This window comes from Eutrigla gurnardus, assembly GCF_963514095.1.
Source record: "Eutrigla gurnardus genome assembly, chromosome: 22".
NCBI classification, from domain to species: domain Eukaryota; kingdom Metazoa; phylum Chordata; class Actinopteri; order Perciformes; family Triglidae; genus Eutrigla; species Eutrigla gurnardus.
The window spans coordinates 10,210,114-10,237,269 of record NC_139933.1 but is presented as its reverse complement, the minus strand read 5'-3'; the positions used below and the strand labels follow the sequence as shown (position 1 = coordinate 10,237,269).

At 40.5% G+C, this 27,156-nt stretch overlaps 5 protein-coding genes across 8 annotated transcripts; 3 read left to right on the top strand and 2 right to left on the bottom strand.

Annotated features, from left to right (window-relative positions):
* Window positions 1–3,224: 3,224 nt before the first annotated feature.
* rexo4 (REX4 homolog, 3'-5' exonuclease) lies at window positions 3,225–6,229 on the bottom strand. The gene is made up of 8 exons (XM_084040650.1): window positions 5,707–6,229; window positions 5,283–5,611; window positions 5,051–5,197; window positions 4,518–4,711; window positions 4,331–4,419; window positions 4,176–4,250; window positions 3,996–4,070; window positions 3,225–3,826 (listed from the first exon to the last, which is right to left on the bottom strand). The coding sequence occupies exons 1-8, from the start codon at window positions 5,929–5,931 to the stop codon at window positions 3,668–3,670; spliced, it is 1,293 nt and encodes a 430-aa protein (XP_083896776.1). The 5' UTR covers window positions 5,932–6,229; the 3' UTR covers window positions 3,225–3,667.
* A 257-nt stretch (window positions 6,230–6,486) lies between these two features.
* Window positions 6,487–8,140, top strand: pigp (phosphatidylinositol glycan anchor biosynthesis, class P). Its single transcript, XM_084040661.1, has 5 exons — window positions 6,487–6,581; window positions 6,684–6,768; window positions 6,933–7,005; window positions 7,136–7,254; window positions 7,782–8,140. The coding sequence occupies exons 2-5, from the start codon at window positions 6,687–6,689 to the stop codon at window positions 7,895–7,897; spliced, it is 390 nt and encodes a 129-aa protein (XP_083896787.1). The 5' UTR covers window positions 6,487–6,581; window positions 6,684–6,686; the 3' UTR covers window positions 7,898–8,140.
* Window positions 8,141–8,947: 807 nt separating this feature from the next.
* Window positions 8,948–11,103, top strand: LOC311033322 (putative nuclease HARBI1). The gene is made up of 2 exons (XM_084040652.1): window positions 8,948–9,725; window positions 10,556–11,103. The coding sequence occupies exons 1-2, from the start codon at window positions 9,047–9,049 to the stop codon at window positions 10,981–10,983; spliced, it is 1,107 nt and encodes a 368-aa protein (XP_083896778.1). The 5' UTR covers window positions 8,948–9,046; the 3' UTR covers window positions 10,984–11,103.
* On the bottom strand, window positions 10,957–21,342 carry LOC311033308 (receptor-type tyrosine-protein phosphatase H-like). Of its 2 annotated transcripts, XM_084040630.1 has the most exons (22): window positions 21,006–21,342; window positions 19,849–19,963; window positions 19,447–19,716; window positions 18,253–18,507; window positions 17,875–18,132; window positions 17,446–17,703; window positions 17,007–17,264; window positions 16,552–16,806; window positions 15,819–16,076; window positions 15,462–15,692; window positions 14,533–14,796; window positions 14,258–14,345; window positions 14,114–14,164; window positions 13,838–13,919; window positions 13,592–13,682; window positions 13,438–13,514; window positions 13,059–13,193; window positions 12,681–12,803; window positions 12,392–12,552; window positions 12,103–12,238; window positions 11,118–11,697; window positions 10,957–11,081 (listed from the first exon to the last, which is right to left on the bottom strand). In XM_084040630.1, exons 1-21 carry the CDS (start codon window positions 21,072–21,074, stop codon window positions 11,563–11,565), a joined length of 3,570 nt encoding a protein of 1,189 aa, XP_083896756.1. In that variant the 5' UTR covers window positions 21,075–21,342; the 3' UTR covers window positions 10,957–11,081; window positions 11,118–11,562. The 2 variants fall into 2 exon arrangements, with proteins under 2 accessions (XP_083896756.1, XP_083896757.1); XM_084040631.1 differs by lacking the exon at window positions 17,875–18,132 and having other exon boundaries at window positions 21,006–21,335.
* A 2,368-nt stretch (window positions 21,343–23,710) lies between these two features.
* Window positions 23,711–25,849, top strand: LOC311033327 (ferritin, lower subunit). 3 transcript variants are annotated; one of them, XM_084040657.1, is made up of 5 exons: window positions 23,711–23,851; window positions 24,507–24,610; window positions 24,756–24,902; window positions 24,984–25,109; window positions 25,285–25,849. In XM_084040657.1, the coding sequence occupies exons 2-5, from the start codon at window positions 24,509–24,511 to the stop codon at window positions 25,432–25,434; spliced, it is 525 nt and encodes a 174-aa protein (XP_083896783.1). In that variant the 5' UTR covers window positions 23,711–23,851; window positions 24,507–24,508; the 3' UTR covers window positions 25,435–25,849. The 3 variants fall into 3 exon arrangements, with proteins under 3 accessions (XP_083896783.1, XP_083896784.1, XP_083896785.1); XM_084040658.1 differs by having other exon boundaries at window positions 23,731–23,871; XM_084040659.1 differs by lacking the exon at window positions 23,711–23,851 and adding an exon at window positions 24,373–24,391.
* The last annotated feature ends 1,307 nt before the right edge of the window (window positions 25,850–27,156 follow it).

Sequence of the window (27,156 nt, the reverse complement as noted above, 5' to 3'; positions counted from 1 at the left end):
GAGAAGACAAGTCAGACTGGGATCAGCAGCTATTCTGGATTGCAGCTGATAGCATTAAATGTTCTCACCTTGCTGAGTGTGATAGCTGTATATCTGTGTATCATCACTGACCTGTTTGGGAAGACCTTTTCCTCAGTTGTCCATTGTTGTTGTTGTTGTTGTTGTTGTTGTTTCTTGTCCCCACAGTAGCTGCATGTCCAGCTAAGGAGTCCAGGAGTAAGAGCTGTAAGTCACATGAGCTACATCCGTTTGGAATTACCAAAGTATATCAGTTCTTGTAAAGCTGGTTGAGTATTTAGGCTCGGTCAAACATACGATTTATACAAGTGGTGAACTCAGTCATTTTTAGATAATTCAAGCAGCCAGAGGCCTTTTATACAGGATAATATTAAAATTCCATATGTTAAAGTTAGCGGGGATAGGTTCATTGGTGACTCTAAATTGCCCATAGGTGTGAATGTGAGCGTGAATGGTTGTTTGTCTCTACATGTCAGCCCTGTGATAGACTGGCGTCCTGTCCAGGGTGTGCCCTGCCTTCGCCCGGTGACGGCTGGGATCGGCTCCAGCCCCCCCGCGACCCTGAATACAGGATAAGCGGTAGACAATGGATGGATGGATGTTAAAGTTAGCCTAATAATAACACTGTGGGTCTACAGCCATGCTAGCAGCGCTGAAATCAGGAAATCAATAAAGGCATTAGAATTTACCATCAAGGGGCCTTTAACATAGCATTAGCTAGTTAGCATTAACTAGTAATTAAACACTCATTCGCTGCATCACCAGGTCCAGAACACATGCAGCAGGAGGTAATCTACAGAAAGCACCTCACAGTGTTCCTTCATCAACCTGCATAAATACTGAATGTTGGACTCTGTTCGTCCCGAGAGTGAGCGCTACACATCCACAGTGTTGGACGGCCGCTCATGCATGAAGACGTAGTGGGCAGCAGACCTGAGGAGACAGTGTGTGGTCAAGAGAAGATTCCCTTCAGTGACGGAGAGAAAGCAGATCTGTGAGGATGTTCTCGGCCTCTTGCTTCACCATTATTAAAATCACATGTAAATCAAATGAAACAGACCGACAAGGAACAACACAGCCACTACCATGAACAGCATTCACAGTTAATCCATCATGTTCAATAGAGTTGCACAGGTTGTATTGTCGGGTAAACAGAAAGGACTGCTGGCCTTGAGGAAGACTAATTGAAGACTATTAACCAGTGGTTCAATAATCTCTATTGATGCTGTCCATCACTTATAGTGCTGAGGAATGAAAAAAGTGGTCTTCAGGTCTGTAACATGTTTTGCAGTCAAGTGGAAGCGGTTTGCTAAACTAGGTTTTAGTACAAGAACAAGCTGGTGGTTTTCTGTTTAATACTGATTCTAATCGCTTCTGAGACATCGTGCAGGAGAACGGGAGACCGTAAGATACATCTTATTTAATTATGAATCAAGTGCAACGTTAGCAACAGCAGTAAGGCCTCCAAACCCATCACAAGTGTTTTACCAAGTTATTTTCAGCACTGCAGTTATAAGGAGCGTTCCAGAAAGCTTCTGTAAAGAGATGCTGTCGAGCAGTATTACTGTATTCAAAGTCAAATAATGTATTTAAACAAAAATGTAACCAAAACATTAGTCGGACCATAGATTTAAATGTACAGTACATCCCACTGTGTATAACAGACAAATTGGTTAGACAGGATGTTTAAATTTGGACACACAACTGTACATGTTTTTCATCACATATAATTAAAACATACAGACCTGCACTGAGGAAAGGGTATTGCCATGGAATGGTGTTCTGAGCTCACTTAAAGCTTAATTATCCATACTGTTTCTGAGAACGCAAATGTCTTTACAATAAAATCATGTTTTTTTTAAAGATCTCTTGAGTAATGCCTCATTTTTTCTAAAGGTCGTGTGTGTGATTGAGAACTGTGAGATGTATCCAGATTGTCTGGAAATAGTTCTCATAATTCATCTCTGTATCAAATGTTGAACCGTAACTGTATTTTTGCAGTCGTTAACGAATGAGTGATTAATCCCTAGAGAGCACCAGCAGTGTGTTCTCTTCAAAATAAATGTCCAAACGTTTTGGTGAGATTCCTAATTCCGTAGAAAAAAAATCAAAAATAATAACTGTCAACTCCAGCAATACGTAATCAATGATTATTACATTTCCTATAATCTATCAAATTCTCATCTTCTTCTTCTGACTTTTCCTCTCGCTTTTAAGTGTTTAACCACTAGATGGAGCCACTACGTTTGTTGCCATACAGAGGGGCAAATCCAGTCATCTCCACTCCCACCACAATCATAACACAGCTTTACCAAAATAATGGAGCCTAATTTAGAGCCTGCAGACCACCTTCAACAATGCAGGACACTCTTTTGACCAGCCTCTGAGCAGCAAATCGGACGCCCAGGGAACCGAAACTCCCTCGTGCAATGAGCCATGACGGCATTCACCATGCATGACTGGAGAAAAGAATTCCAGCATGGTTGAGTTTGATTCTAATGTTTGACGGCATCATTAAGATTCTTTATGATAATATAATGATGTTAAAAATCAATTCAAACAACCTGAGCTGGCAATGTTTGCTTCTGAGACCAACGGCGACCACATAAACCATAAATCTGTAAAGATGCAACAGTATTTTATAGCAGGAAAGACCTTCTAAAGCTGAAGAGTATCCGTCGCCATCCCGGTGTTTGTCAGAGATTTTTAAAAAGTAGCTTTTCATCCACGTTTCAAGGCTCCGTAATAATTTAGATGCCGAACTCCTCTGACCCAAGGTTTCGGTTCCACTATGAGAAGGGCACATTCTCCATCAACCATCAGCAGCAAATCACAGTGACATACTGCAGACATGCAAGCAGCCTTCATCTTTCACTCCACAGAAGACGGCGCAGCTATGAGAGGCACTGATCTAATAAGACCAGTCACATGAGTCAGGTCTAAGGCATTGTGAAGCTGAAGGAAAAAAAGAAGAGTAGCACAGCTATGTGAAGACAAGCCAAAATAGTCTACATTTCTATCTAGTTGTAGGTTAAAAAAAAATCCAAGGAGCAGATTTTCATTACTCAACCCTCAAGACTGGACTTGGATATGTTCCCTTCTATCATTGACAAGAACTGTATCAAAGGGGAGGAGTTTCATAAACAATCATTGCAATATAGCTACATAGAAAGCATTTCTCTCATGTTTTATTCATAATTTTTAAAACATTTAAGGCAACCAGGGATTACATAACGTCGAAGCAAATCATGAGAGAACAAACTCTGGAACCATTATACAAAAATAACAGCTTGTGTGCTCGTGGACAAACCGTTGTGTTGTCACGAGCAGTCAGGAGATGACATGGATGATTTAAACACCGGCCTCCGGCTGCAGGACATAACGCGTTTGCAAATGATGGTAATAAAACAAAAGGTAGAAGCAAAATAGAAGCTCTGTGATCGTCTAACTCGGTGCGAATCGCAGGCTGGGATGCTGAATCAGAACACTCCTGGCTTCGTGGAAGCCCTTCACATCCTGGAATGTCCCGTCTGAGAAGCCAACCTGTTAAAAACACGTTTCATGGACATATTTTCAAACCTCTGATTGTTTCAGTCAGGGCTGCTCTGATCCAGGAGAAGATCTGTCCTTTTGCAGATTGGTTTTGAATTCATAATCTCTTGGGATTGGTGCTCTTGTTCTTGGAATACTTGGGATTCCTCACACTCTTCTTGGCTGAGTCTTTGTTGTTATGACTGGCTTTAATCTCTGCCTCCCACTGTTTTTTCACCATCGTGTACAGCCTCATCGTGGCCTGCGCGTCTTGGACCTATCAGACGGTGGAAGGAGGGCGGGACAGATCAGTCCAAGACTTCATTTTAATAGCTATTCTCCGCAATTTTGCGTTTTCTAAATCAATGTATTAATTCATGTGAGAAAAAAGAACATTCAAGCACATTGTTATGCATGGAAGTGAGAGTTGTGTGTTGATAACTTACGGATGAATGTTCACCCTGTTGGACCTTAACATTGAGTATTTGTCGACAGAGGACTCTCAGCGCAGGTCGACCGCTCTAAAAGATAAAAAAAGAGAAATTATAACATTATATAAGACACTGATACTAAGCATTGGGGTCACATGCACATGATATGTCAACCTTAAAAAGCACTATACATGCCTTTGCAGCCTTCTTAAAAGGTTTGTACTTCTGAGTGTCCCGGATTTTCTTTTTGGGATGATCCAAGAGTAAAATCTGAAACGGCAGTTTGAGAATGGTTCACATTTATTTTTTAAATGATCCGAGATGCCTCTCAGATTTGACATCCAGCCTACCTTTAGGTCATTATGTATGGCATGCCCAACCACTATTCTGCCTTGCAGGATCTCAGCAACCTCCCTCTGCACAGTCTGTAAATCCTCTCCTGCAGCGAGGCAAACATGAATCATTTACGATGGTGTAACCGTTTGTTTGATAACTTGTTTGTTTTTCCACATGTTTTTTTTATTGTGCATTACTCACCGTCTTTAATGTCCTCCGGTCGAATGCCGCTGACAGCCGTCCTGTAGTCGGTTACCCTCTCGGTGGGTTTCACGTATTTGTCATAGATGCATTTCCCGAAGTGGTTCACGAGGGACACGCGAGCCAAGATGCTGTCCTCTCCATCAGGACCGACTCCCACCATCTCGCAATCGATGGCCACAGCTCTGGTGAGGCTAGTGGTGGATGAAGGGCAAACAAGGTGATAAGACAGGACAGTCTTCACTACATTTACATTCATAAGTCACATTTACAGAAAGGAAACACAAACAAATGCAAATACAATCATTAGGAAAACAATAATGGTCCTTTTGTAACTTTTTTTAGATGATTTTATGTTCATTTAAATTATGTTTGGTTGTCTGGAAGGTAGAAAACACACTTTCAACAATCTAAACCAGTATGATAAGCCGTTTCAGTTACTTTACGGTCACTACACTTTTACCAGTATGACACAAACTCTTCTGAAGCACGTCTCTGTGGCTTCATACGAACGCCGCCTTCTCGTCACTCACCCTTCAAAGCCTTTCTCCTTGACCAGGGCGCTCTCTGTGTCCTTGTTTTGACGAATGCCCTGCCTCTTCCTCATGATGTCCGCTGCCTCTGCCCCCACCGTTGCCTCGATGTCGTCAGGGTCTACATCATCGAACCAAATGTCCTCCCTGAGGTGGCACAGGAAAAAATGGAGTTAGCAGCCACATATCTTCTTGACCTGGGCATTAGCAAAACTTGGTAATGTACACTTACTCTGTAGGCTTCGTCTCTTCAACCACAACCTTCTTTTTCTTGGCTGCTTTCTCGCTGTCAGATTTCCCGCCGTCTTTTTTCCTTTTCGGAGCCGCAGACTGCTTTGTCGAGACCTTCGAGTTCACCTGAGACTTGTTGGGGGCGACACTGTTAGGAACAGGCGTCTGCTTCACTTTTTTCACTGTGTCCGTCTTCCCGGGAGAGACATCGTTCTTGGAAATGTTTTTAGAAGGATTTTCTTTTGCACGCCGGTTTTGCAGAGCACCATTCGGAGGCTTTGGTTTCGCAGGCAGAGAAGGCTTCTCCTCCGGTTTACTGGCCTTTAACATCTGTGGAGATAGATTTGCAGAGGAAAGTACTCATTTAGTACAGCTAAATGTGACATAAATGAGTTAGAGACAGGTGAACGCATTCAATGACAAACCTCTTGTAATATCTTCCAGTTGGCAGAGAACTGCATGCCATCTTTTGGAGGTGCCGGTTGCTGAACTTTAGCTGTTTCTTCTTGTTTCTTGGGTGGTGGCTTTAGCTTTCGGAACTTCTGCGAGATCCACTCTTTCCTTTTCTCTTTCACGGTGCATTTCTTCTCTGTGGATTTGGTTTGTTGTGTCTTAGCTGTGACTTCTTTCTTTGCCTTCACCTTTGACATGGTGGCCACTTCCGGTGAAATATTTTGTATTATTTGGTGAAAAGCGTGGAAAGTCTGTTAGCCGTCCTCAGCCACGCTGGGCCGTCAGAGCTCCGTCATTTGGTTACCAGGTAACGTTCAAAAGTAACGGTCACCGCCGCCTCACCGACACCTTTCCCCGGATTGAGTTTACCTCGTAGTCGCACCGACGCACAGTTACTGTTCGGGTGTTTTCCTTGACGGACAAAACAGCTCGGTAGCATAACTCAGCTGCTCCAAAACCATGCTGAAATGTGTATATCCCAGATGTGCGTCGGCCTAAAGGGTCCGGTAAAACAAGAAACCGTGAACGTAAGTCGCTGAGCGAAACAACCCAACGAAAAAGGGGCAGTCATTATACCAAAATGTATTCCAATATATGTAATGTGTTAATATGTGTCGAAATATGTATGTTTTTCTGTTTATTTTTGCTTCTCATTCCAAATGGGGAAATTCGTGTCGTGCTAAACGTTTCACATCGGACCAAATATCGCGTGGGACCAAATGCAGGCAACGTAATTGGTCGACGCTGTTTGACAGTGAGGAAGTGTCGGAGTAAAGAATCCGGATGGGATTTTCTTCTTGTAAAAGAAAGAAAGCCGAGTTTAGCAGCTTTGAAAAGAACATATCTGGTAATTTTTGAGAGGCACGTCTTCTCAGCTGCTTCTTGCGTTAATCTGTGACATCGACTAAACGTGTACGTATTTATAGGTGTGTTTTTGTCATGGTTTCAGATCATGGTGGTGAAGTCTCCCTCTCCTCTGCCTGAGAGAGCCATTTATGGCTTTGTCCTTTTTCTTGGCTCACAGTTTGGCTTCTGTAAGTAATTTGTTTTTTCCGATATTCAAATACAGCAGAGACATTAAGGGAATTGAATAGTTTGTTTATAGAGTTCCAATCGTTTATTGTCAAACAGGGTGAAAAAAAAAACCCTTCAACCGTGCCTGCAATGTGACGTCCACTTTCCTTTCATGTCTCCACAGTTCTGTATTGCCTGTGGGCATTCATACCAGAGGAATGGCTTCATTCCATAGGCCTCACTTACTGGCCTCAAAAGTAAGTAAAACCATGATCGTAAAGTAGTTATCCAGTAAGGCGTCCCCTCTCTTGACTGTCGAATGCCTCTGGAAATACATGTAGAAGGTTTACGATCTGTTACGTGAACTGGTTTTTCTTTCTTGTGTAGATATTGGGCCCTCGCTGTGCCGATCTATCTTCTGGTTGCAATAGTGATCATTGCGGTGTTGCTGTTCGGGGTGAATATGAACAACACGGCTCCACTGGACTCCGTGGACAACTTCACAGGTGAGGTCACTGCCTTGGGCCGACTGCGACCTACTGGTTATGTGACAATTTGGTGGTAACCTCCGGTTCTGAGAAGTGAAGTCAAAGATGACTCATTGACTCCAACGGTTTGAAATGGGGGCACGACTCAGGCATTGTCCAATATTACATTTTGGTTGTATTCAGCTGTATTTAACTCCCTCTCACGTCAATTCTGGTCGCAAAAACACTGACTATGTCCACTGCTTCTTTACAGTCTACGGTGACAATGCACATGTGTGGCAAAACTACCAGCCCTCACCATACAGTAATTAGAACTAATATGACTTCTGCTACAAGTAACGGGAAGAACATTAACAATTATCTTTAATTTCTGAATGACAATGGAAGTATTTTCAAAACTGTACATCTCATGTTCCGTATAATATAATGTAATATAAATATATGATACAGGTTATCTGACATCAGGCCTCCTAACATAAATATTTTCTCATAGAGTTCTGAACTTCCTGATCCTAACGCCCTTTAATATTTCCTTTCTGTCACAGATGTATACGCTCAAGGCCAGAAGACAACAGAATGCCACAAGGGGGGAATACCCAGACTGAAAGACGTTTCCATTAGTGAAGTCAACAAAGTCTTCTATCTGTCACCTGAGCGATAACAAACAGGAACTGATTTTAGTCAGAGGCTAGAACTGAAGCTGTAGGGGATGTGTTATGGTGACACTGTGTTGTTTATTAAAGATGGATTCTGCTTATTTATTTTCTCCAGAAGCAGTGCAACATGGGGGAAATATGTACTGAAAAAGCTTTTTTTTTTTTATATATATATATCATAAAATGTGTGTCTTAATAACAGTGATATCCTGAGTGTGATGTCACACAACTTGTACATTGGATGTAAATGGTGATTATATTCAATAAATTACATATTTTTATACATATTTGTTTTGTGCAATTGTACACGTTGATGTTGTCATTATCATATGAAATAAATGAGCTCTGACATGTTGTTTATACAATCCCTATTGCATTTTGAATTACAAGGGGAACTTTCTTAACCTCAGCATCTTATGGATATCATATATGGATTACTCAACGATTCTATTATGCTTTTTTTAACGATTCTGCATTGATGCAGTAAAGTTTATAATATATTTTTTGGTGGGAGGGGGGGCAGTCTTTTCACATTTTATAGAAGTAATGTAGCACATCAACTGTACCACACAAATTGGTTTGAAAGATTTGAAAGAAAAATTCTCATTATGTTTAAATCCAAAATAGAGATGCATGATGATGCATGGAGAATCACTTAATCGAATCGTGAACCTCTGAATCTTAATCGAATCGTGGCGATTCCCACCAATACTGAACATGCCTGGCCATAGACCCGGGGGACCAAAATGAAAGACATTTTTTTTTATTATTGTAAAACACTTTAGGTTGGTCAAAATCACAACCTGGAACAAAAATCTACAATTCAGGGCCCAGGTAATGCATTTTATTTGTTATAGTGTATTACCTCTACTTTACTTTTACTAGTACCCCCACAGATTATTTATTTTTTATAGAAGTACTTCTGAAATATAGTTCCCAGAATACTTTCCACTTAAAATACTTTTTTTCCCTGGATTTCTTTGTTAATTTCCACTGGGTGGCGATGAAGAGCAGCGTTGCGGACAGCCTAACAGAAGAAGAAGAAGACCCGGCTTCCATGCTACCTGATATGCTTTCTCGTTTGTGATTCGCCCAGTGATATTTGTTGGGTCTTCTGCCACAGTCCCACGTGTGTTTCCTGCAGTAGTAAACAGATGGCCTTTGCTCTGCCGGTCTGGCTCGCGCTCCAGGAGGAGCTGCTCGGCCACGGCGGAGTGGACGGCGCGGCTCCGAGCTGCTTCGACGACTTCGACGACGAAGCGTTGTTCCAGATGTTCCACCTCACCAGACCCTGCATCACCTTCATCACAGACGCAGTCCGCATCCGCATGAAGTCGGTGGCCATGAAGACCCTCGGGCCGTCCGTGGACGCGGCGGTCATGGTGGCGCTCAACTATTACGCGCACGGAGTTTCCTCCGCGGAGGTCGTGCAGAAAGTCAGACCGACCCATTGCCAGGAGATCATTACCGCGCTCTCCGGAGTCATCGCGGGCATGGCCGACCAGTTCATCTCATTCCCACTGATCCGGAATTCCAAATCCAATGTCGCCTCCAGGATTGAGAAATTCTCCGGGATCCCAGCCGCGCTGGGCGTCTTGGCTCCGGCTCACTTCAAGATCCGAGCCTCTCCTTACGAGAAGGAGACGTTCAGGTCGTTTGTCAACGCCTTGGGCTACACGTCGGTGGTGAGCCAGTTCATATGCGACTCCGACGGCAACATCCTGAGCGTTGAAAAGTGTTGTGTGGGCAGCACGTTTGAGCAGGAGCTGTGGGACACGTCGTTCAAAGGCAGGGAAATGGAGCAGGAACTGCACGGACCGTATTGGGTTATTGGTAAGACGCACACAAGCTACTCTTTGGCCTTCTTGTTCCCCAAAACACAGCTAATCTGCTTTGTATGAACGATGTTATGCTGCCCCAAAAAAAGTGTTTTTTTGATGATGAAACTAAAACTCAGGGTCCCTGTCCTAGCTTTTCCCTGACTTAATCACTGTTAAGTCATCACTTTTACCCCACTAGAAGTGTGTGGTGGTGTCTGTGTCTGAGTTTTCTCTGTTCTTATTTTGCTGGGTCAAGACTCTTCTGGGCATCATCAAAGAGAGTCTCGACCCCATGTGCCCAGCCAAGTCAGCAGCTCATTCTCATTCCCAGGTCAAACACTGCAGCTTTGTCAGTCACGCCTCTCGGCAGACAGACGTGACACATGCCTTCTACTGCATTCATTAAAATTGTGGCACATTCCTGCAGATTTGTAAGTAACTGATGAAACAACCAGAAAATAAAGTTTATTATTTGTATACAGTCAAACTACTGGATCAGTAACTTCCAAGACCAATAATTAACTTTCATACTCAATAATTTGGAAGATGGTCACATTATATCATACACACTGATACCTTATCAGTAGCATTTTATACCAATACCCAATCACTCCTCTGTGTTGATTTCCACCTAAACAGGAAGTGATGCATCGTTTTTGTGTATATTTTGCTCTGAAACACAACACTGCTTCATCATCTTTCCTGCGAATGTGTCTACAGTTTCTCAACTTTCTGTAATGAATGTCTGGCAGACTGTACACCACAAGGCCGGTTTGTACCCTCCACAGTTCATACTACATGTTCAGTTTTTATTCATGGATTTCTCTCCTGACTTCCCTAAAGGTGGGAGCGGCTACCACTTGAGCAAACACGTCTTGACTCCTGTGTCGAAACCTGCAAACGACAACGAGACCCGCTTCAACGAAGCCCACGCAAAGATGTACAATGTCATGCGGGCCATGCTCGGCTCCCTGAAGAGGCGTTTCAGGTGTCTGATGCAACTTGGTTTTGCACAAGAGGGCTCTTTGGACAAGAAGTGTAACATTATCAAGGCGTGCAGTGTCCTGCACAACATCGCAAAGAAGTTCTCTGTCCCTCCCCCGCCTATAGCGGGTAAAATTGAGCCAATGCATCCAGGCAAGCCGCACTCAATGCCCATCGAGATCAACCCTGAGGCCCTACAAGCCAGACAAGAACTCATCAATCACGTTTTCTCTGTTGTATCCACTAGTCAGGACTCCATGAAAAGCATCGGGGTTGAGGATGAATGAGCAGAGTGGGTGTGTTGTCTGCTCTAGGAAGCGACGGATCATCGACGTACATTAAGGACAAACATTGGACCTAAAACCCAGCTTACAATATTCATGCACTGTTTGTTGCTTTTTTGTGTCAGTTTGAAACCAACATGTACATCTGACAGTAGTTTGGGTTTGTAGACTTTGTAATAACACATTTAGGTATTTTTGTTATTAAAAATATTTTATTTCTTGTACAGATAGAAAATCATTCTTTTCTACCAACATTTCTTGTGTTAATAAATGTAATTTAAAACATTCTTTAGTCACCTGGAGTTTTGTTCCCCCATATTATAATTACAGTATAATGATAAGAAGAAGAGTACACATTTGTAGATGAGAGGAACACAAATTTACAAGTTAAATAAATCAGGAGTGCTTAGCATGTCATAATAATATATTAAATTTATATAGCGCTTTTCCAAACACAAAGACGCATGTACAGTAAATATATAAGACATGTTTTCATATTTACAGTTAATAGTATGAAGACGTGAGAATTGCTTTTTCCCAAATTGCATAAAAGACTAACTTCAGTGCTGACAATCATTGACTTTAGGCATGTGTCAAGTCTCTGAGTGCAGTTGCATTAGCGTATATCATATCTGAATTCTCATATATGTTCTCTTCAGTCTTCTCATTTGGCTGCAGACATTCCATGATGCATTGGTGCAGGAAAACATACTGGGACTGGAAATAAAAAGGAAACCAAATTGGCTGTTTCATTCAAAAAGCAGAACTTGTGTCTAACACTTCCTTGTAGGTGTCAACAAGCCTCAATTTAAAAATCTAAATCAAGCTTTAGTCTTAGATTATTTGGACTCATATTCCAGTGTGACAATGAATGTAAAAAACTTTAGTTCAGTGGGGCCTACATTAACGTGACTCTGTCTTTGGTAAATATGTTTTGGAAGATAGCCATGTAAAAGTTTTAACAGGACAGTAGACCCATGTTTTCAAATATTGGATATGAACAGCTACAGGGAAATCTAAGCAAAGCTGAAGATACAATAGATTCACTATGATATCAGTGCTTGTACTGTATCAACACCATAAACAAGTAGCCAAGAAAGGAAGTGATACGATGAGTTTTACCTCTGTCTGCACCATGTGGGGTCGGCTCAGTCTCATCTTGTACACAAAGTCGTTGATGCCCACCGTTCTTTCTCTGTCTAGCTGCTGAAGAAGCACATCGAGGGCTATGATGGTGCCCGTCCTCCCCACTCCAGCACTAAAAGAGAGACACAGTTTGTGTCCAGGTATGATGTTCAGCGTCAGGTAGTCCTGGTGGTCTCAAAGTAGATTTGTAACTAAACTTAGGAATCACTCACAACTCTGACTTGTCTGACTGTGAAAGGTCTTATAACAAGCACTCATTCTGTACCTGCAGTGAACCACAGTTGGTGCTCCAGCCCCTTCTCTGTCTATGTGCTGTCTCACCAGTCCTCTGAACTGGATCAGGACTTTTGCGCCCTGTGGGACTCCATGGTCAGGCCAGGCGGTGAAGTGAAAATGTTTCACCGTGCGCTCTTCTGAGTTGTTCTTCTGGGAAGACGATGCACACAGATTAAATCAATTCATTCTTAAGTTAAAGTTGAAGTCGTGGAATATCATCCTCTTTAAAAATGTGTGCAAATACAAATTCTTAAATTCATTTTAGCGATGTTTCGTACATGTTTCACGCTAAATTCCCTCAATGTCCAGTCGGGCTCCTGCTGCTGGGATCTGATGGTGACCGACAGCTCTCCGTAAGAGCAAGGCTTGCTGTCTGCAGGCCAGTATTGCTCACACTTAGTCTAGGAATAAGAAACGTATAAAAACAAAATAAGGTTATTAAAGTGGTTGTAATGTAGTAGTAATCAGTAGTCATCAGTTATTCTGTGGGGACTGAAAACGTATTATATCATTTTGTGAACAATATCGTAGACTATCACCATTTGCCTTCATTTGCCTTTTGCTAACACCTTAGCATTATTCAAAATCACTCTCTAATTTGCACTTCCCTTAAAATTGAGCAACAGAACAAAGTCAAATCTTCCTGATGACCTCACCTTTCCTCCCTCAGTGCAGTTGGTCACCATGACGATGCCTTTCACTCGTTGTTCCCAGACCATCTTCCAGAAATCATCGACCGTGGAGGGCAGAGGACCCTGAGTGGCGATGTACTCTCTGCTGCTGTTGTATCCCTGGGAAGCATCAGTCAACATGAACACTTGTCTTGCTTGTATAAGTCCTACATTGCCAAGTATGACACAGAACACCGTTTTGTGCTCATGAAATCAAACAGTCAGCATAAATCGCTAACCTAATGTGCATATGTTGTGCAGCTATTAGCAATAATTTACTTGCAACCCCGGCAGCTTCACTCTAGATAATAAATGGCTCAAGATAATCAAATATGCCCTTTGACAGTTATCAAGTCATATCTACCGGCATGTGACAGGCATTGATGTAGTCAGAGGTTCCATTGGGATTCGATGTAGTTAACTTCACCCGAGACCAGTCATCTAGGATTGGGAAACAGGTGACAATTTAACCGGACTGTTTCATGGTTCTCCGTTGCCCAGTCAGAGAACAGGCTTACATGGCAGGACGTTGTTGAAACGGTTCCTCGCTTTGTTCTCAGGGAGAAGAGCTGCCTTCCGTGTTTGCTCCGTGCCAACAGGGATGAGGCTCTGCATGGAAGATGACATGGCATGTGATCGAGAAGGCCGTCGAGGGAAATCATGTGAAACAGTCCCGCGACTATACATGCACAGTGTTATGGTGATATTCCAGAATAGGAAGACATAGAGGAGAAAAAAAAAATACAATTTGCTTCTTCATGCACCTCATATTCATCGCTGAAGCCTCTGTTCTCATCCACGCCTAACTGGTTGAAGTGGCCTGGAAACCTTTCTACAGGGATAGGTCTGAAAAAAACACACAACACAAACAGAACTTGTTTTAATGATATTTAAGATTTAATTATCAAAACATTTTGTTTTACAGGAAGAACATTTTTTATTAAAAAAGATATAGTTCTCTCAAATTAGACAAGACATAGTTTTCACTACATTGTGGACTGATAATGGTGTTTTATGAAGATGGTTGATCATGTACTTACTTGCACTTTTTATTGGATTTACTGGAACCACCAATGAATCGATTTTTTTTGCTGTGGGAAAGAAGCAAAGAGGGTCTCTGATTGAGTCTGATTCAGTACATTTCAGTAAATTAATATAACTATGGTCTTTCAGGGAGCCCCAACCTGAGTGGTCTTTTAAACCAAATGAAGACAGCAAGACAGACCAGGACACCAAAAAGCACAACAGCGAGTACTGATCCTGCAATGACTCCTACAGGGGAGAGAATCTGGGTTAAATGATGAAACATACAGTAGATACTCAACACTGCTGACACCAAAAACAACAAGTAAGTCATTAACAGCGTAATGAGGATGAAGTGAGAAAATATTGTTAAAATGTAACATTGGGAAACGCACTGAAATTGTCTCTTTAGAGTAATGTAGTCACTTTGACTCACCCCGTGGATCAGTAAGACATGAAAAAACGAAGGGTTCAGAACTGGATGTTTTCCCGGACAGTGAAGCTACAGACACCTCATATGTTTTAGCAGGTTGGAATCCAGATATTTCAAGAGTTTGTTGCCCATATTCAGCCAATGGGTATTTCTTTCCATTCACGTTCACCTCCACTGAAGTCCACACACCATCCGGTTTACTCCAGACGATTAAGACAGAATAGCCAGCTGCCAGGTACTCACAGCTAGCAGTCAAATATGGAGGAACTGGGTAAAACAAGTAGAAATATGCAATCAATACAATGACAAACCAGTAGAACCATTGTCAAACCACACAAAGTTATGCATTTCAGTCGTGCATTTGACTTTCATTCCCATCGAAAAGTAATAGACCAACAGAACACATGATTTAGTCCATTTATAAAACATAATTTTTCATGCACGAGCCAATTTTGAGTTTTTGGGCTATTTTGATTTTGTTCATGTCTTCTTTCATATTTTTATACATTTTACGATACATATCTTTAGCGGTGGTTTTCTAAAAATTAGTTTTGCTAATAATTTGAGCCAGAAATCTCCATTTCAGTAGCAGTTATTGACACTAAACTCAATAGTTTCATTCCTATCTGTATTCTGCAGGCTATATGTGATTGTTCATATATCGTTCATAGCCTGATTTATGGAACATGTTATTCCTAAAACACAGCAAAAAAAAATGAAATGCTGTTGACAGTATTTTCTGTTTGTTTGTTGGGTATACTGAATATTTTGGGGAATTAAAAAAAAATATTTCAAGACTCCACCAAGGACTCATGGGTATGGTAGGCTACTTGTATTTTTTAATAAGATGAATATACAGGGTAACTTCACTATCATTGTGTTTAAAATGCTTTGAAATAATAATAATAATAATAAGATAGATTTGTACTTACTGATTGTCAGTGTGTGGTTGCACTGATCGAAACTGTGGTTATTTTTTTCATACACAAGAGACACCTCATAGGTTGCGCCAGGGTAAAGGCCATCAAAAGTCACATTGCTTCCTCCATGACTGACACGATATTGTGATTTATTGGTGGCTGTAGCACTCGAAAACAAGCCTTCAATCATTCCATGGATCGATGAGTTGGTAATACGCCAGGTTGCATTGGAACAGTCTATGGCTAAAATAAACGAAAAAATAATTGCAGACAAAAAGACTTTATATGTTAAAGTTAGCACATTTTATGTAATCATTCACATTGAAAATTATCCATTGACAACATTGTGAGAGTTTGGTGTGTGTTTACTTGTTACTATGAAGTCCTCATAAGCAGTGCTGTTGAATCCAGAGAACATTGTGATCACTCTGAATGGATACTCTGTTCCAGGCTTGAGAGATGTGATTGAATAGGATACAACATCTATGGCTCTGTTGAGGCTCTGTCGTGACTGTGTCCCATTGATATGAAGAAAGTAGTCCCAGTCATTTTTCCCTTTTTGCCATGTCAGTCTTACGCTGGTCAAAGAGCGTTCAGTCACACTGACTGAAGCCACCATTGAGGGAACTGAAAACACACACACACACACACATGTATCGATGTAAATACATTTCAAATGCGGAAATAAACTTTCTTAGAGTGTCTAAGCTTTCTAAGAGATTCAAAAATATCGTGTGAATTTCAAAACATTACGTCTGACCTGGATATGTGTGAGTATTATCCACTTATAACTCTAATGAGAGACAGTCACTCAAAAGGTCACATCTACTGGCTTTTGTGTGTTCCCTTGAATTCCAGTTCTGTTTTCTACTGTTTTACCACGGTGTTCTATTGGTCTGACTCAATTAACCCGTTGCAAACTCTTCTGCATTATGAATAGTATGCAATATCATTGAGCAGTAGTTCCTCTTGATCTTATGTCTGTTGGAAGTTTCATTTATGATGTTGTCTATGTGTTATGTGATCTTTTTATAAAAGGTACAGCAATTTGGATAATAAGTCAAATAGGACAGATCCACTTGTATACTCAAAGATCACCTACCAGTCACAGCATTAAATGATAATCCAGTGCTGTTAACGTTCTCAAAGGAAGTGATGAGAGTGAAGTTATATTTTGTTCCAGCATTAAGCGAAGAGACCTCATGTGTGATTGAAGCATCGCCGTTGATCATTATGGAACCTGCTCCGTTATCGTATTGTAGGAAGTATGTCGGGATGTTTCCAACCATGTCCCACTTCAGAGTAACGCTGCTCTCATTTTGTGTTAACACAGTCACATTATTAACATTTTGAGGAGCTGGAAGAGGACAGGGAACACAGTTACAAACAATTACAGTGCATTTCTAATGAGGTATAATACAATAATAATACTATACTCTTTAAACTTTCATTTGATTCTGATATTTTCTCAAAAACAGCCATATAAAGTGAGCAACAGCCATTTAGATATTATTACGGAGCTCTGTTGCAGGCCTGTGTCAGAGGGGAAACACTTACCTGTGGCTGCAGAGTGATTTACTCCACTGCTTCTGATATCTTCAAACACAGTGTAGACACTGAAGTCGTATTGAGTGCCACTTGTGAGCTCTGAGATCGTGTCGGTCACATTTCCTTGTCCCTCTGATGCAATGACGTTTAGCACCGTTTCGTTGAAGACAAGCGTATAGTTGAGGATGTCGTCCACTTTTACCCATTGCAGAGTTATACTGGTCTCAGTTTGTCCAACTGTTTTTATAACTTCTGTGTTACGAGGAGCTGCAATGTAAAAGAAACGTTCATGTAAAATACACAGTATATGATCATGTTTCCACAAGATCTATTTCAAAATTTAAAATTTCCAAATGACAAAAAACAAAGGTGTGTGTAAATACAGCACTTTTTCTTTAATTTGCATGTCACAAGCAAAACATCTAATTCCAAATGTAAGATTGCCTACCAGTGACAGCTTCAAATCTGCGTCCAGTGCTATTCACGCCCTCGAACCAAGTGATGACAGTGAACTCATATTTTCTCCCAGCAGTAAGGGGAGAGACCTTATGTGTGACTGTTGCAGGTTGATGAGACGCATCGACTTTGTCCTCTTTGTCGTCATATTTCACAAAGTATACTGAGATGTGGTTAACTTTGTCCCACATCAGAGTTATGCTTTTCTCATTTCGTGCAAACACAGTCACATTATTCACGTTTCCAGGAGCTGAAAAGACAAAGAGTGGACAGTATATTATGATTCATATATTTGATCCCCTCAATGCAAAAGTCAAAAAAATGTGAAGTGAGCAACATCCATCTATTCATAAGGAACTTTAAATTAGTTACAGAGCTCTATCCTGGCTCGTTGTGCTACGCCAGGTGAAACACATCTTACCAGTGGCTGCACTGGAGTTCACTCCGATGCTTGTGATATTTTTGAACACAGTGTACAGAGTGAAGTCGTATTTAGTCCCACTTGTAAGCTCTAAGATCGTATGTGTCACTTGCATCAGGTCCCCTGATGCAGCAACGGGTCTCTCCTCTCCATTGAACACAAGTATATAGTTGCGGATGTCGCCCACTTTCATCCACTGCAGCGTTATACTGGTCTCAGTTTGGTCAACTGATTTGAAATTGTTTGCATTTGGAGGGGCTAGAATGGAAACAGATATGGAAAATATACTGTAACAAAATGTTGTGTTTTCTGCAGGAAATTGTTCCAAACAAATGACAAATCAACAAATCAATTTTCAGGAGAGGAAAACACACTTACCAGTAAATGCAGTGGTGTTCACTCCAATGCTTTTGATATTATAAAACACCGTGAAGAGAGTGATGTCGTATTGAGTCATATTTTTGAGACCTGAGATTGTGCGTGTCACTTCATTTCCCTCTGATGCAGTGATCTTTTTCTCCTCTCCACTCAACACAAGTATATAGTTGAGGATGTTGCCCACTTTCATCCACTGCAGTGTTATACTGGTCTCAGTTTGGTCAACTGACTTGAAACCGTTTGCATTTGGAGGGGCTAGAATGTAAACAGATATGGAGAAGATACTGTAACAAAATCCAAGTTTTAAAAAAATGACTGGATATCCTTGACAAAAGGTTGTGTTTTCTGTAGGGAATTGTTCCAAACAAACGAGTTACATTAAATTCCAGTATTTTATCAGCAACAGTCGAACATACGAAGCAGGCAACCGCCCAACCCCCCCGCCCCCCTGGCCTCCACTCTATATTATATTTTATTATATCTACAGAGCTCTGTTCTGGTTATATGGCTATACGAGAGGAAAATACACTCAAACTCCACACAACACAAGTGTATAGTTGAGGATGTCATTCACTTTCATGCACCGCAGAGTTATATTGGTCTCGTTTTGTCTAACTGCCTCAAAGCTATCTGCATTAAGGGGAACTAGGGTGCAAAGAGAAGTAATTACACGTAGATATAAAGCAATCAGTATCTATTGCAAGTTCTGTTTTGGTCAACTGACAAAGAGGAAAGTGTGTGATCATGCTAATTCCAAGTATAATACAGCATGTTGTCTTCATTTTATCAGCAACAGCCACAAATATTAAGTGAGCAACATCCATCTGTTAATAGGAAGAAAATGACATTTTGTAACAGAGCTCTACCCTGGCCTATATTAGAGTAAAAACATCTTAGTGACAGTGACACCATCACACGTGTGGATTCTGGTATTGATCATGTCACTTGTTCAGATCTCTCTGATGCAGTGATGTTTATCTCTCCTAAATGAACTATTATCCACTTTTTTCCCACTATAGAGTTATGCTGGCCTCATTGTGTGTGCAACTGATTTGAGCTCGGAATGTGTGTAATATCATGCCTCTATATTAGCTATTGCAAGTTATATTTTGCTGGTTTAATTCAATACAGCAATTTGCCTTTAATTTGCAAATCCCACACAAAATGCTTGATTTCAAACATAAGCTCACCTACCAGTGACAGCGGTAAATGATGATCCGGTGCTGTTGACTCCCTCAAACACAGTGATGAGAGTAAAATTATACTTCCTCCCAGCAGTCAAAGGAGAAACTACCCATGTAACTGATGGTCCGTCCTTCGTTGCATTTATAAAGTCCTCCTTGAGACCAAATCCGTTATGATATTTTAGGAAGTATGTGGAGATGTTCTCAACCTTGTCCCAGTTCAGAGTTATACTAGTCTCATTCTGTGTCAACACATTCACATGACTAACATTCCCAGGAGCTGAAAAGACAAAGAGTTGATAGTTTCATTAAAGAAAATTTTAGACACCATCACAGTTGGCCTTCACACAATAATACAAGGAAATACAGACACGTCAAGAACCAAAGATAAAGGACAGGGGCTCAGACTTACGGGGTTTTGTTGGTTGAAGCGATGTCAACGGCACTGTTGTCGGTTTTGCTTCTGTTGTGGTTGTCAGCGTTCTGTCTGTTGTTATTGTTGCTGTTGTGGTGGAGTCAGTTACACCCTAAAAACAGAATAGGAATCATCGAGAGAACACATGAGGAACACAGAGAGGATGGAATAACCCCACAAAATGTCATTTCATATTCTACATAAGTGCCAGAATTATTCATCGGACGATGGACTCACAGTTGAGAGAGCTCAAATCCAACCTACTCAAAAAGCAATGCCATTTCTGATAATATATTGTATCTAACATACAGTAAACCGCAGTGTGACAAGGAGGTTGACAAAAAGACCCACAGGCCTCCTACACTCCTTTATTTTATCTTTTCCTTTCCTTGTAGGTACAAAAACCTACATCACTGACATACGACGTGAGACACATAAGTGCTATTTTTGTGCCGGTAACTTGAAGAAACAACTGAGAACTTCAAATGCAAATTATGGGCCGGAAATTGATAGCATTTTCTACTTTGACCTCTAAATCACAATAAACGCACCTTAGATATGCTACTAAGAGAGTGGACGACGTCGCTTTTTTTGTGTTAAATAAAATCACATCCTGCTCATTAAATACATATATTTGAGCACAGTATATATCTTATTATATAACACTCAAAATCCATCCATCCATTGTCTACCGCTTATCCTGTATTCAGGGTCGCGGGGTAACACTCAAAATGTTATTATTTAAATAAAGACAGACAATAGTACAAAACTGTATCCACATTATTAAAAGTTGGATGTACAGCTCCCTTCATATTTTTGTTATTACATTATTTCCTCAGTCGTGCTTTTTGTTTCTCTAAGGAAGTAGAATAGATAACTGCGACCAAGAAAGAATGAATTCCTATTTCACCATCTGAAAAAAAGTCCAGAATTTGTATGTTGTACAAGTCTATTTATTTTCTGTACACAACGATATTTCAGACAATGTAATTGTCTAATCTAAACTTGGTTCTGTTCATACAATGCACTGAACCATCACTGTGGTTTTGAAACTGTTCTTTTGCTGAGGGTAACCTTATTATCTATCTGACTAATACTATCTGATCACTAGCAGAGGAGAAAGACAATTCATGTGAAAGAGAAGAAAAACTTACCCAGAGTAGACTAAGAACGAAACACAGCAGGATGTGGTCTGAGGTGATTTTCAAAGATGAAGGCTTCATCGCTGTTATCGTCAAGCTACACACATACTATGAACTGGTAAAATCCCTTTGTTGTCCCAAAACGTGTCTCTATTTTCAGTCCTTCCACGGGTGTGTTGACTTTTAATTCTTAACCATGTCCTCCTTCTGTAACCTCTGGTCCCCTCTCATATTGGCAGGAGACTAAGTAAATAGCTGCTTCTCTTTTTTAGCCTTGTACAACCACAGAGACCTTTGCCCCGCCTGTTACTTCCTTATTAACGGTCGTAATCTGCTACTTGTCAAAGGTACGTCCATCACAAAAATCTGACCCTATTTTACATGTTTATTAGTGGAAACTGCTTTACATCTGCTGTGTTTACCAGTTTCATGTTCGTGACTGCCTGTGTATCTTTATGATGGGCAAATAAACAAGGACAAGTGTTTTTTTTATGAACCCAGGCAAAGCCTTCCAATGCTGCTCAATAAAAATGCAATTAGTTTAGATTTCTAACTATTTTAAATCATTAGTTTGAAGGATTTCTTAGGTGAAATCACCGTCTAGTCTCTTCAGTCGCACTGGTTTCACAGAACAGAAAGTTTCTTCGCACTGTCTCGGATGGCAGTGGTTGTGGTTCAGATCTATAAGGAACTGCAAACAGAAAACATCTCCGACATACTTTTGACAGCACGTGAATTCATACATGTTTATGGTCTCATATTATGATGCAGCGGTCAATAAAAGTGCAAGTATCAAAGAAAATGTTGTTCACTGTTGTTCATTGGGGAAATATGAGGAGGAAGTAACCTTTGAAAATAAAGATAACTTTCCTCATCTTCTGGTATAACATGACCTCACTCTTCAACAAAATAACTAATGAGCTTCCGTATTAGATATTGAACATAACTATCGCTTGTTTTAAAAAGCATTTTCCTTCATATTTATGCAAACTTTGATGCTTTTTATGAGATTTAGCCCCTGCCTGCATGATAAACAGTTTTTTTTATTAAATTGAATGATCTGCAGTTTAAAGTTATAGACAATCAAAACTGACTGACGGTTGCTGAAATTCTTCAAACCTGACTTTGTTAGAATTACAAAAAAGCCCTGTGGGATCCATCTATTATCTGTAAACACTTTTCCTATTCAGGGTCAGGGGGGTCTGGAACCAATCCCAGCTGACGTTTGGGCGAAGGTAGGGTTCACCCTGCTAGGTTGTCAGTCTATCACAGGGCTGACACATAGACAGACAACTACTAGCTCCAGACCTATACCAGGGGCCCTATTGCTGTGGGGCAACAGTGCTTATCAATACACCACCGTACCCTTACCTATAGCACTCTGATCATAGCCCTGTTGCTCTTGAAGTACTACTTTACTCAGATGAGGACCTAACACTTGTTCTATTTTTAGCTCTTACTTTATCGGCAATGATACGTTGTGGTTTCTTTGTTTCCTTCTTTTGACAAATGTACTTAAATAAAATAAATGGATAATTAAAGTACCATTAGATCTCCGGTCTATAAAACGTCCAGCTTTGAATGACAGTATACAAGGTCATACTGTATGTATGTGCATTTGCATATGTATACCATGCGATAAATTCCTGTACATTTACTATATCATGCTAAGCATAACACTAATCTGCTTCCCTAAAATCAATAATTTTCTCTTCGACTGATGAGAAGGTAATCAATTACTTTTATCACAACTGTTTCGGTTCCTTCCTGTTTGGTCCACCTTCCCAGATACTGATCAAATTGCAGCATGCACGCACTGAAACTACGCCACTTGTTTCCTCTTATCAACCCACCTCTACCACTATATTAGCCCCCACTCCAGGACATCCACTGGTTCCCATTCACTGCAGGACTTACATAAAACCCTGCCTCTTTCTCATATACATATACTGGCTTTTGATACAATGAGTTATAATGAGTGGATCTTGATGTGCTTACAAACCAGAGTGGGTTCAACATACCCATTGTATATTTTGGTAAACTGGCTTAACCCAACTGCAATTCTTCTCAATCTGGCTATGGGCTTGTTCACATAAAAGGGGCAATGTTTGCGGCAAATGCCAAGCTGCAAATTTTATAAATGAAGAGTAAACTGTAAGTGTATACTGTTTGTATTAGACAAATGTGAAGACATTGAACACATAATCCATGCTCAAAGCAACACAGTTGTAGTTGCAAAAGGTAAGAAGGACAGCTTCCAACATACAAAGCGGTAAGCAGGCTTACTTTCTCATTTTACAATTCACCACAGCTCTCACAAAAGTACCGGTGGTAAAGTAACGCAAGGTGAATTATTATCGGCCATTCCTTTTTATTTATTTTTTATTTTTATTTATAAAGCTAAACCATTGTCAAGAATACACCTAAGCAACACAATACATACATGTAATTAGACAATTGTATCTTAGTCAGTCTATCGTGTTGATGGGGCATCGATATAGGCCTTTTATTTACATATTCACACAGTCAGGGATAGCTTTTATTTACAGCTGTCCTTTCTGCATTTGGCATAATGTCTCAGCAGGATATGGTCCCTTTTATTCAAAATTACTTAAACATTTTTCTGATATAAATACACAATCTATGAAAAACAAAACGCTGACTCTCGCTTTCATTCGTCCCCCACACAAGGGGTGGCAGCAGAGATGCACAAAGAAATATGAACAACCAAACGAGCTAACTAGGGTTAGCTAACGTTAGCGGGGGGGTGGGGGCTGTTTCGTGACATGTAACCAAACAAGATAAAGCAGCGGACGTTGCAGTACTGGCTACGTGGGGTAGCGTCTCACAGACCTCTGGTGAGTGACAAAAAGCAAAGGTGATTATACTTACTAAACTTTAGCCTCAGTCTGGTTCAGCTTGCAAACACATATGCCTGTTAAGTCAGAGTTAACTAATGTTGATGCTAACTTGGCTAACGTTAGCTAAACAGTATGCTGCTTGCGATGTCGGCTAGCTTTACTGTTGTAGACGGCGTAAGTAGCTAGTTCTTGTTTTACTTGCTTTCAACAAACTAACTAAAGTCTGATATTTTAAGGTGAAATGCATTTTGTCTGTGCTTGAACTTACGTTATCCACGTTGATGAACCCCAGTTCACAACGGCTAACAAAGTGGGCTAATGTTAGCGTAACCTTCTAAGGGTTACGTCCCACCTGAACTCAATTCACTTCATGACACATGACGACAGTCTGGCAGATGTTTCACTGGGGCCGTTAAACACCGGTTGCATAAAAGGTGGCAGGCAAAAGACGTGCAGGACTTTGATAAGATCACTTCACAGGGTGGTTGAACAGGTACCTTTTTGTTAGCCAAGGTAGCGTTAGCAGACTAAGGAAAGGTAAGAAATAACGTTATTTCTCTGTGCTATAAAACGGTGGACTCCTTACGTTGTATTAATTGGGATTGGCTTACCATTATACAAGTCGCATTGATTTATTTATGTTTACTTTTAGACATGCAGTCTGTGGTAAAGCAAAACCTCCATTCGGAGACCGAAGGAGACGTCAACAAACTCATTAACCTGAAGCTGATGGCATCCTACGCCTACCTTTCTCTGGTATGATTTAACAGTAACACTAATCTACAACAGAGACATACTCGCATTTTTTAAGACTATTAAATCTTGTTTTTGCGAGGTTTCTTCTTTGTTATCACGTGTCAGCAATGTAATTCCTTAATGCTGTTTCTCCCATGTCTTCCAGGGGATGTATTTTGACAGGGATGATGTTGCCCTGCCAAAATTCTCCACTTTCTTCCTAGAGCGCTCTGGGAAAGAGCAGCAACAGGCTGAGAAGCTGCTGGAATATCAGAACATGAGAGGAGGTCGAATTTTGCTTCAGGCAATCGCTGTAAGTCCTTTTTGGGGGGGGATTTCAAGTGATCGTTATTAAGATTACATGTATTTATACAAGTATCAATTTTGTTTATAGAAACCAAGTAGAGAGGATTGGAAAGGTGGTCTGGATGCAATGTCCTTTTCCCTGGACTACCAGAAGTCCCTGAACACATGTATTGTTGATGTTCACAGCAGAGCTGGCATCAACACTGACCCTCATGTAAGTCTGGTGCCATTGGACGGCTATAACTGCCATTTGTTCTTAAGATATTGTTTTGTATACACTTTTGAGTAGATATGTAGTCCATTAAATATGAACTGTTTCAATCTATTACCTATTTGATCACATTTTTATAGCAATGCTTAACATCTTACCTTTGTCCCATCTTTTGTAGCTGTGTGATTTCCTCGAGCAGCACTTCCTCGCTGACAGCCATGACACCATCAAGAAGCTGGGCGATTATGTCGGCAGTCTGACCCGCATCACTGCCTCCGAGACCCACGGTCCTATGGGAGAATACCTCTTTGATAAACATACTCTGTAAAAGGTCACACCCGTACAGTGATATAAGCTCCAAGTTTCAAAAGAGTAGCAGTAGTGCATTCTACACTGTTAAGAAAAAAGCTATACAATATTTTCTCAGTTTACAAAAAACTTCATTCTTATACTAATGGCAAAAGAGAAGTTTTAAGCAAATATAAGAGAAAATACCTCTTTCTGGAAAGTCACACTGGAAAAATGTTCATTAATATGGTGCTAAAAAAACAAGCATTTTCCACAGCTGTTAAGCTACTTGTTCATTTAAACTCCGTTGTATCATGTATCATGCATTCCAGTGTGTCAGAGGTTTTAACCTTCACAAATATTTTGTAAAAATTCAAACTATTTTGAGTCGAATAGCTAATGTAAGATTTGGAATATGATTAAAATATTGAATAAAGCCAGACCTTGCTGATGTATATTTTTTGTTAGTCTTCTTTTACAACCACTTTAACAACTGTATGTCCAATTGTTCACACAGATTTGTCCTCATGCACGTTCTGTACATTTGTTAATGTCATGTCTGCCCCTACAGAACACTGTAAAGATAACAGTGGGACTTTGCTTAGTCATGGTGGGTGGAAACTTAATGTTTAACATTTGACATACAAAGAGTGTGGTTAAAAATGACCATGCTGCTTCTTGGTAAATTACATGGTTTAGCAAAGATAAGACTCGGTTGCATGTACGTCAACAGAGTGCATCACAGCCAGGCATAATACCCTGTTAGTGTTTCAGCTGCAACCTAGAGATACAACACACCCAAGGTAAAAGATACAAATATTGTAGAAGAGGATTGGATTAATTCCCCATTTCTTGTTTGATTTGGATCAAATCAGTTTTTATTGTTAAGAACATTTTATGACTGAATGAGAACAACGGTGTTTACAAAAACAGAGTACAATTAAAATCTGTCCTGGAGAGAATTAGAGATATTACTAGAGTGTTTATGGAGAAAACAAGCTCATCCTTAGAAAGCGGAGCAACATAACAGCAGCATAGTCGAGACAGCTGGTGTGACAGACAATTACTGCCTGAATTAGTGAGTATAACTGAATTAAACAAATGATTGATCTAAAGTTGATGAGGTTTTATTTTCGGGTTTAGCAGTGTGACGCCGTGGTGTAATGGTTAAATTCCTGTGGTTCACGAGTGGAAGTATCAAAATGTACGAATAATTATTTTAATATAAGTTTTATCCCACAGGCACAAAAATAACGTGGCTGCAGCTGAAAATTAAACATAAGAATATTCTGCAAATAAGTACACTAAGGCATATGGGTTTAATCATATTTCACATATCAAACAGTAAGTAAAAGCGGCTAATTCAACACAGGAATGTCAGAAAAAAAACATCTCAGAAAACGGTTGAGTTCACTCTCTTTCTGGAACGGAAAACTCAGAGTATCCCCCTTCTCTGGGTTAACATACTCGAGCAAGTACTGCAAGCAAGTATAACGGCCCCGCAATAACAATATACATTGTTTTGTTGCTGTTTTAGTGTCTTTTTCTACTGTTCCCTTATGCAATTAAGTTAGTTATCTATTAGAGGAATGTTGTTGCATGTTGGATTTGAGCCACTGAGATCTCCAGATGTAGCAGTGCAAACACGTGGCACCATGCCTGGGGATTACTGTTCACAGTGCTCTAAATACGGGTATGTGTTTTGTACAGTTAAATGGTAAGCCAAGGGATGGAGAGGATGGAATATCCACTCTCAGTGAAA

Excerpts from the sequence above, each read along its gene's own strand:
- rexo4 (XM_084040650.1), bottom strand. The coding sequence starts at position 5,931 with ATGTCAAAGGTGAAGGCAAAGAAAGAAGTCACAGCTAAGACACAACAA. Across the intron at positions 4,420-4,517 it reads ACCGGAGGACATTAAAGACG|GAGAGGATTTACAGACTGTG; the intron begins GTGAGTAATGCA and ends GCCTCGCTGCAG. Across the intron at positions 3,827-3,995 it reads AACAGGGTGAACATTCATCC|GTCCAAGACGCGCAGGCCAC; the intron begins GTAAGTTATCAA and ends ACCGTCTGATAG.
- pigp (XM_084040661.1), top strand. The coding sequence starts at position 6,687 with ATGGTGGTGAAGTCTCCCTCTCCTCTGCCTGAGAGAGCCATTTATGGC. Across the intron at positions 6,769-6,932 it reads TGGCTCACAGTTTGGCTTCT|TTCTGTATTGCCTGTGGGCA; the intron begins GTAAGTAATTTG and ends ATGTCTCCACAG. Across the intron at positions 7,006-7,135 it reads CTCACTTACTGGCCTCAAAA|ATATTGGGCCCTCGCTGTGC; the intron begins GTAAGTAAAACC and ends TTTCTTGTGTAG.
- LOC311033322 (XM_084040652.1), top strand. The coding sequence starts at position 9,047 with ATGGCCTTTGCTCTGCCGGTCTGGCTCGCGCTCCAGGAGGAGCTGCTC. Across the intron at positions 9,726-10,555 it reads CGGACCGTATTGGGTTATTG|GTGGGAGCGGCTACCACTTG; the intron begins GTAAGACGCACA and ends ACTTCCCTAAAG.
- LOC311033308 (XM_084040630.1), bottom strand. The coding sequence starts at position 21,074 with ATGAAGCCTTCATCTTTGAAAATCACCTCAGACCACATCCTGCTGTGT. Across the intron at positions 16,077-16,551 it reads ATCATTTAATGCTGTGACTG|TTCCCTCAATGGTGGCTTCA; the intron begins GTAGGTGATCTT and ends GTGTGTTTTCAG. Across the intron at positions 14,797-15,461 it reads CAACCACACACTGACAATCA|TTCCTCCATATTTGACTGCT; the intron begins GTAAGTACAAAT and ends TGTTTTACCCAG.
- LOC311033327 (XM_084040657.1), top strand. The coding sequence starts at position 24,509 with ATGCAGTCTGTGGTAAAGCAAAACCTCCATTCGGAGACCGAAGGAGAC. Across the intron at positions 24,903-24,983 it reads TTTTGCTTCAGGCAATCGCT|AAACCAAGTAGAGAGGATTG; the intron begins GTAAGTCCTTTT and ends TTTTGTTTATAG. Across the intron at positions 25,110-25,284 it reads GCATCAACACTGACCCTCAT|CTGTGTGATTTCCTCGAGCA; the intron begins GTAAGTCTGGTG and ends CATCTTTTGTAG.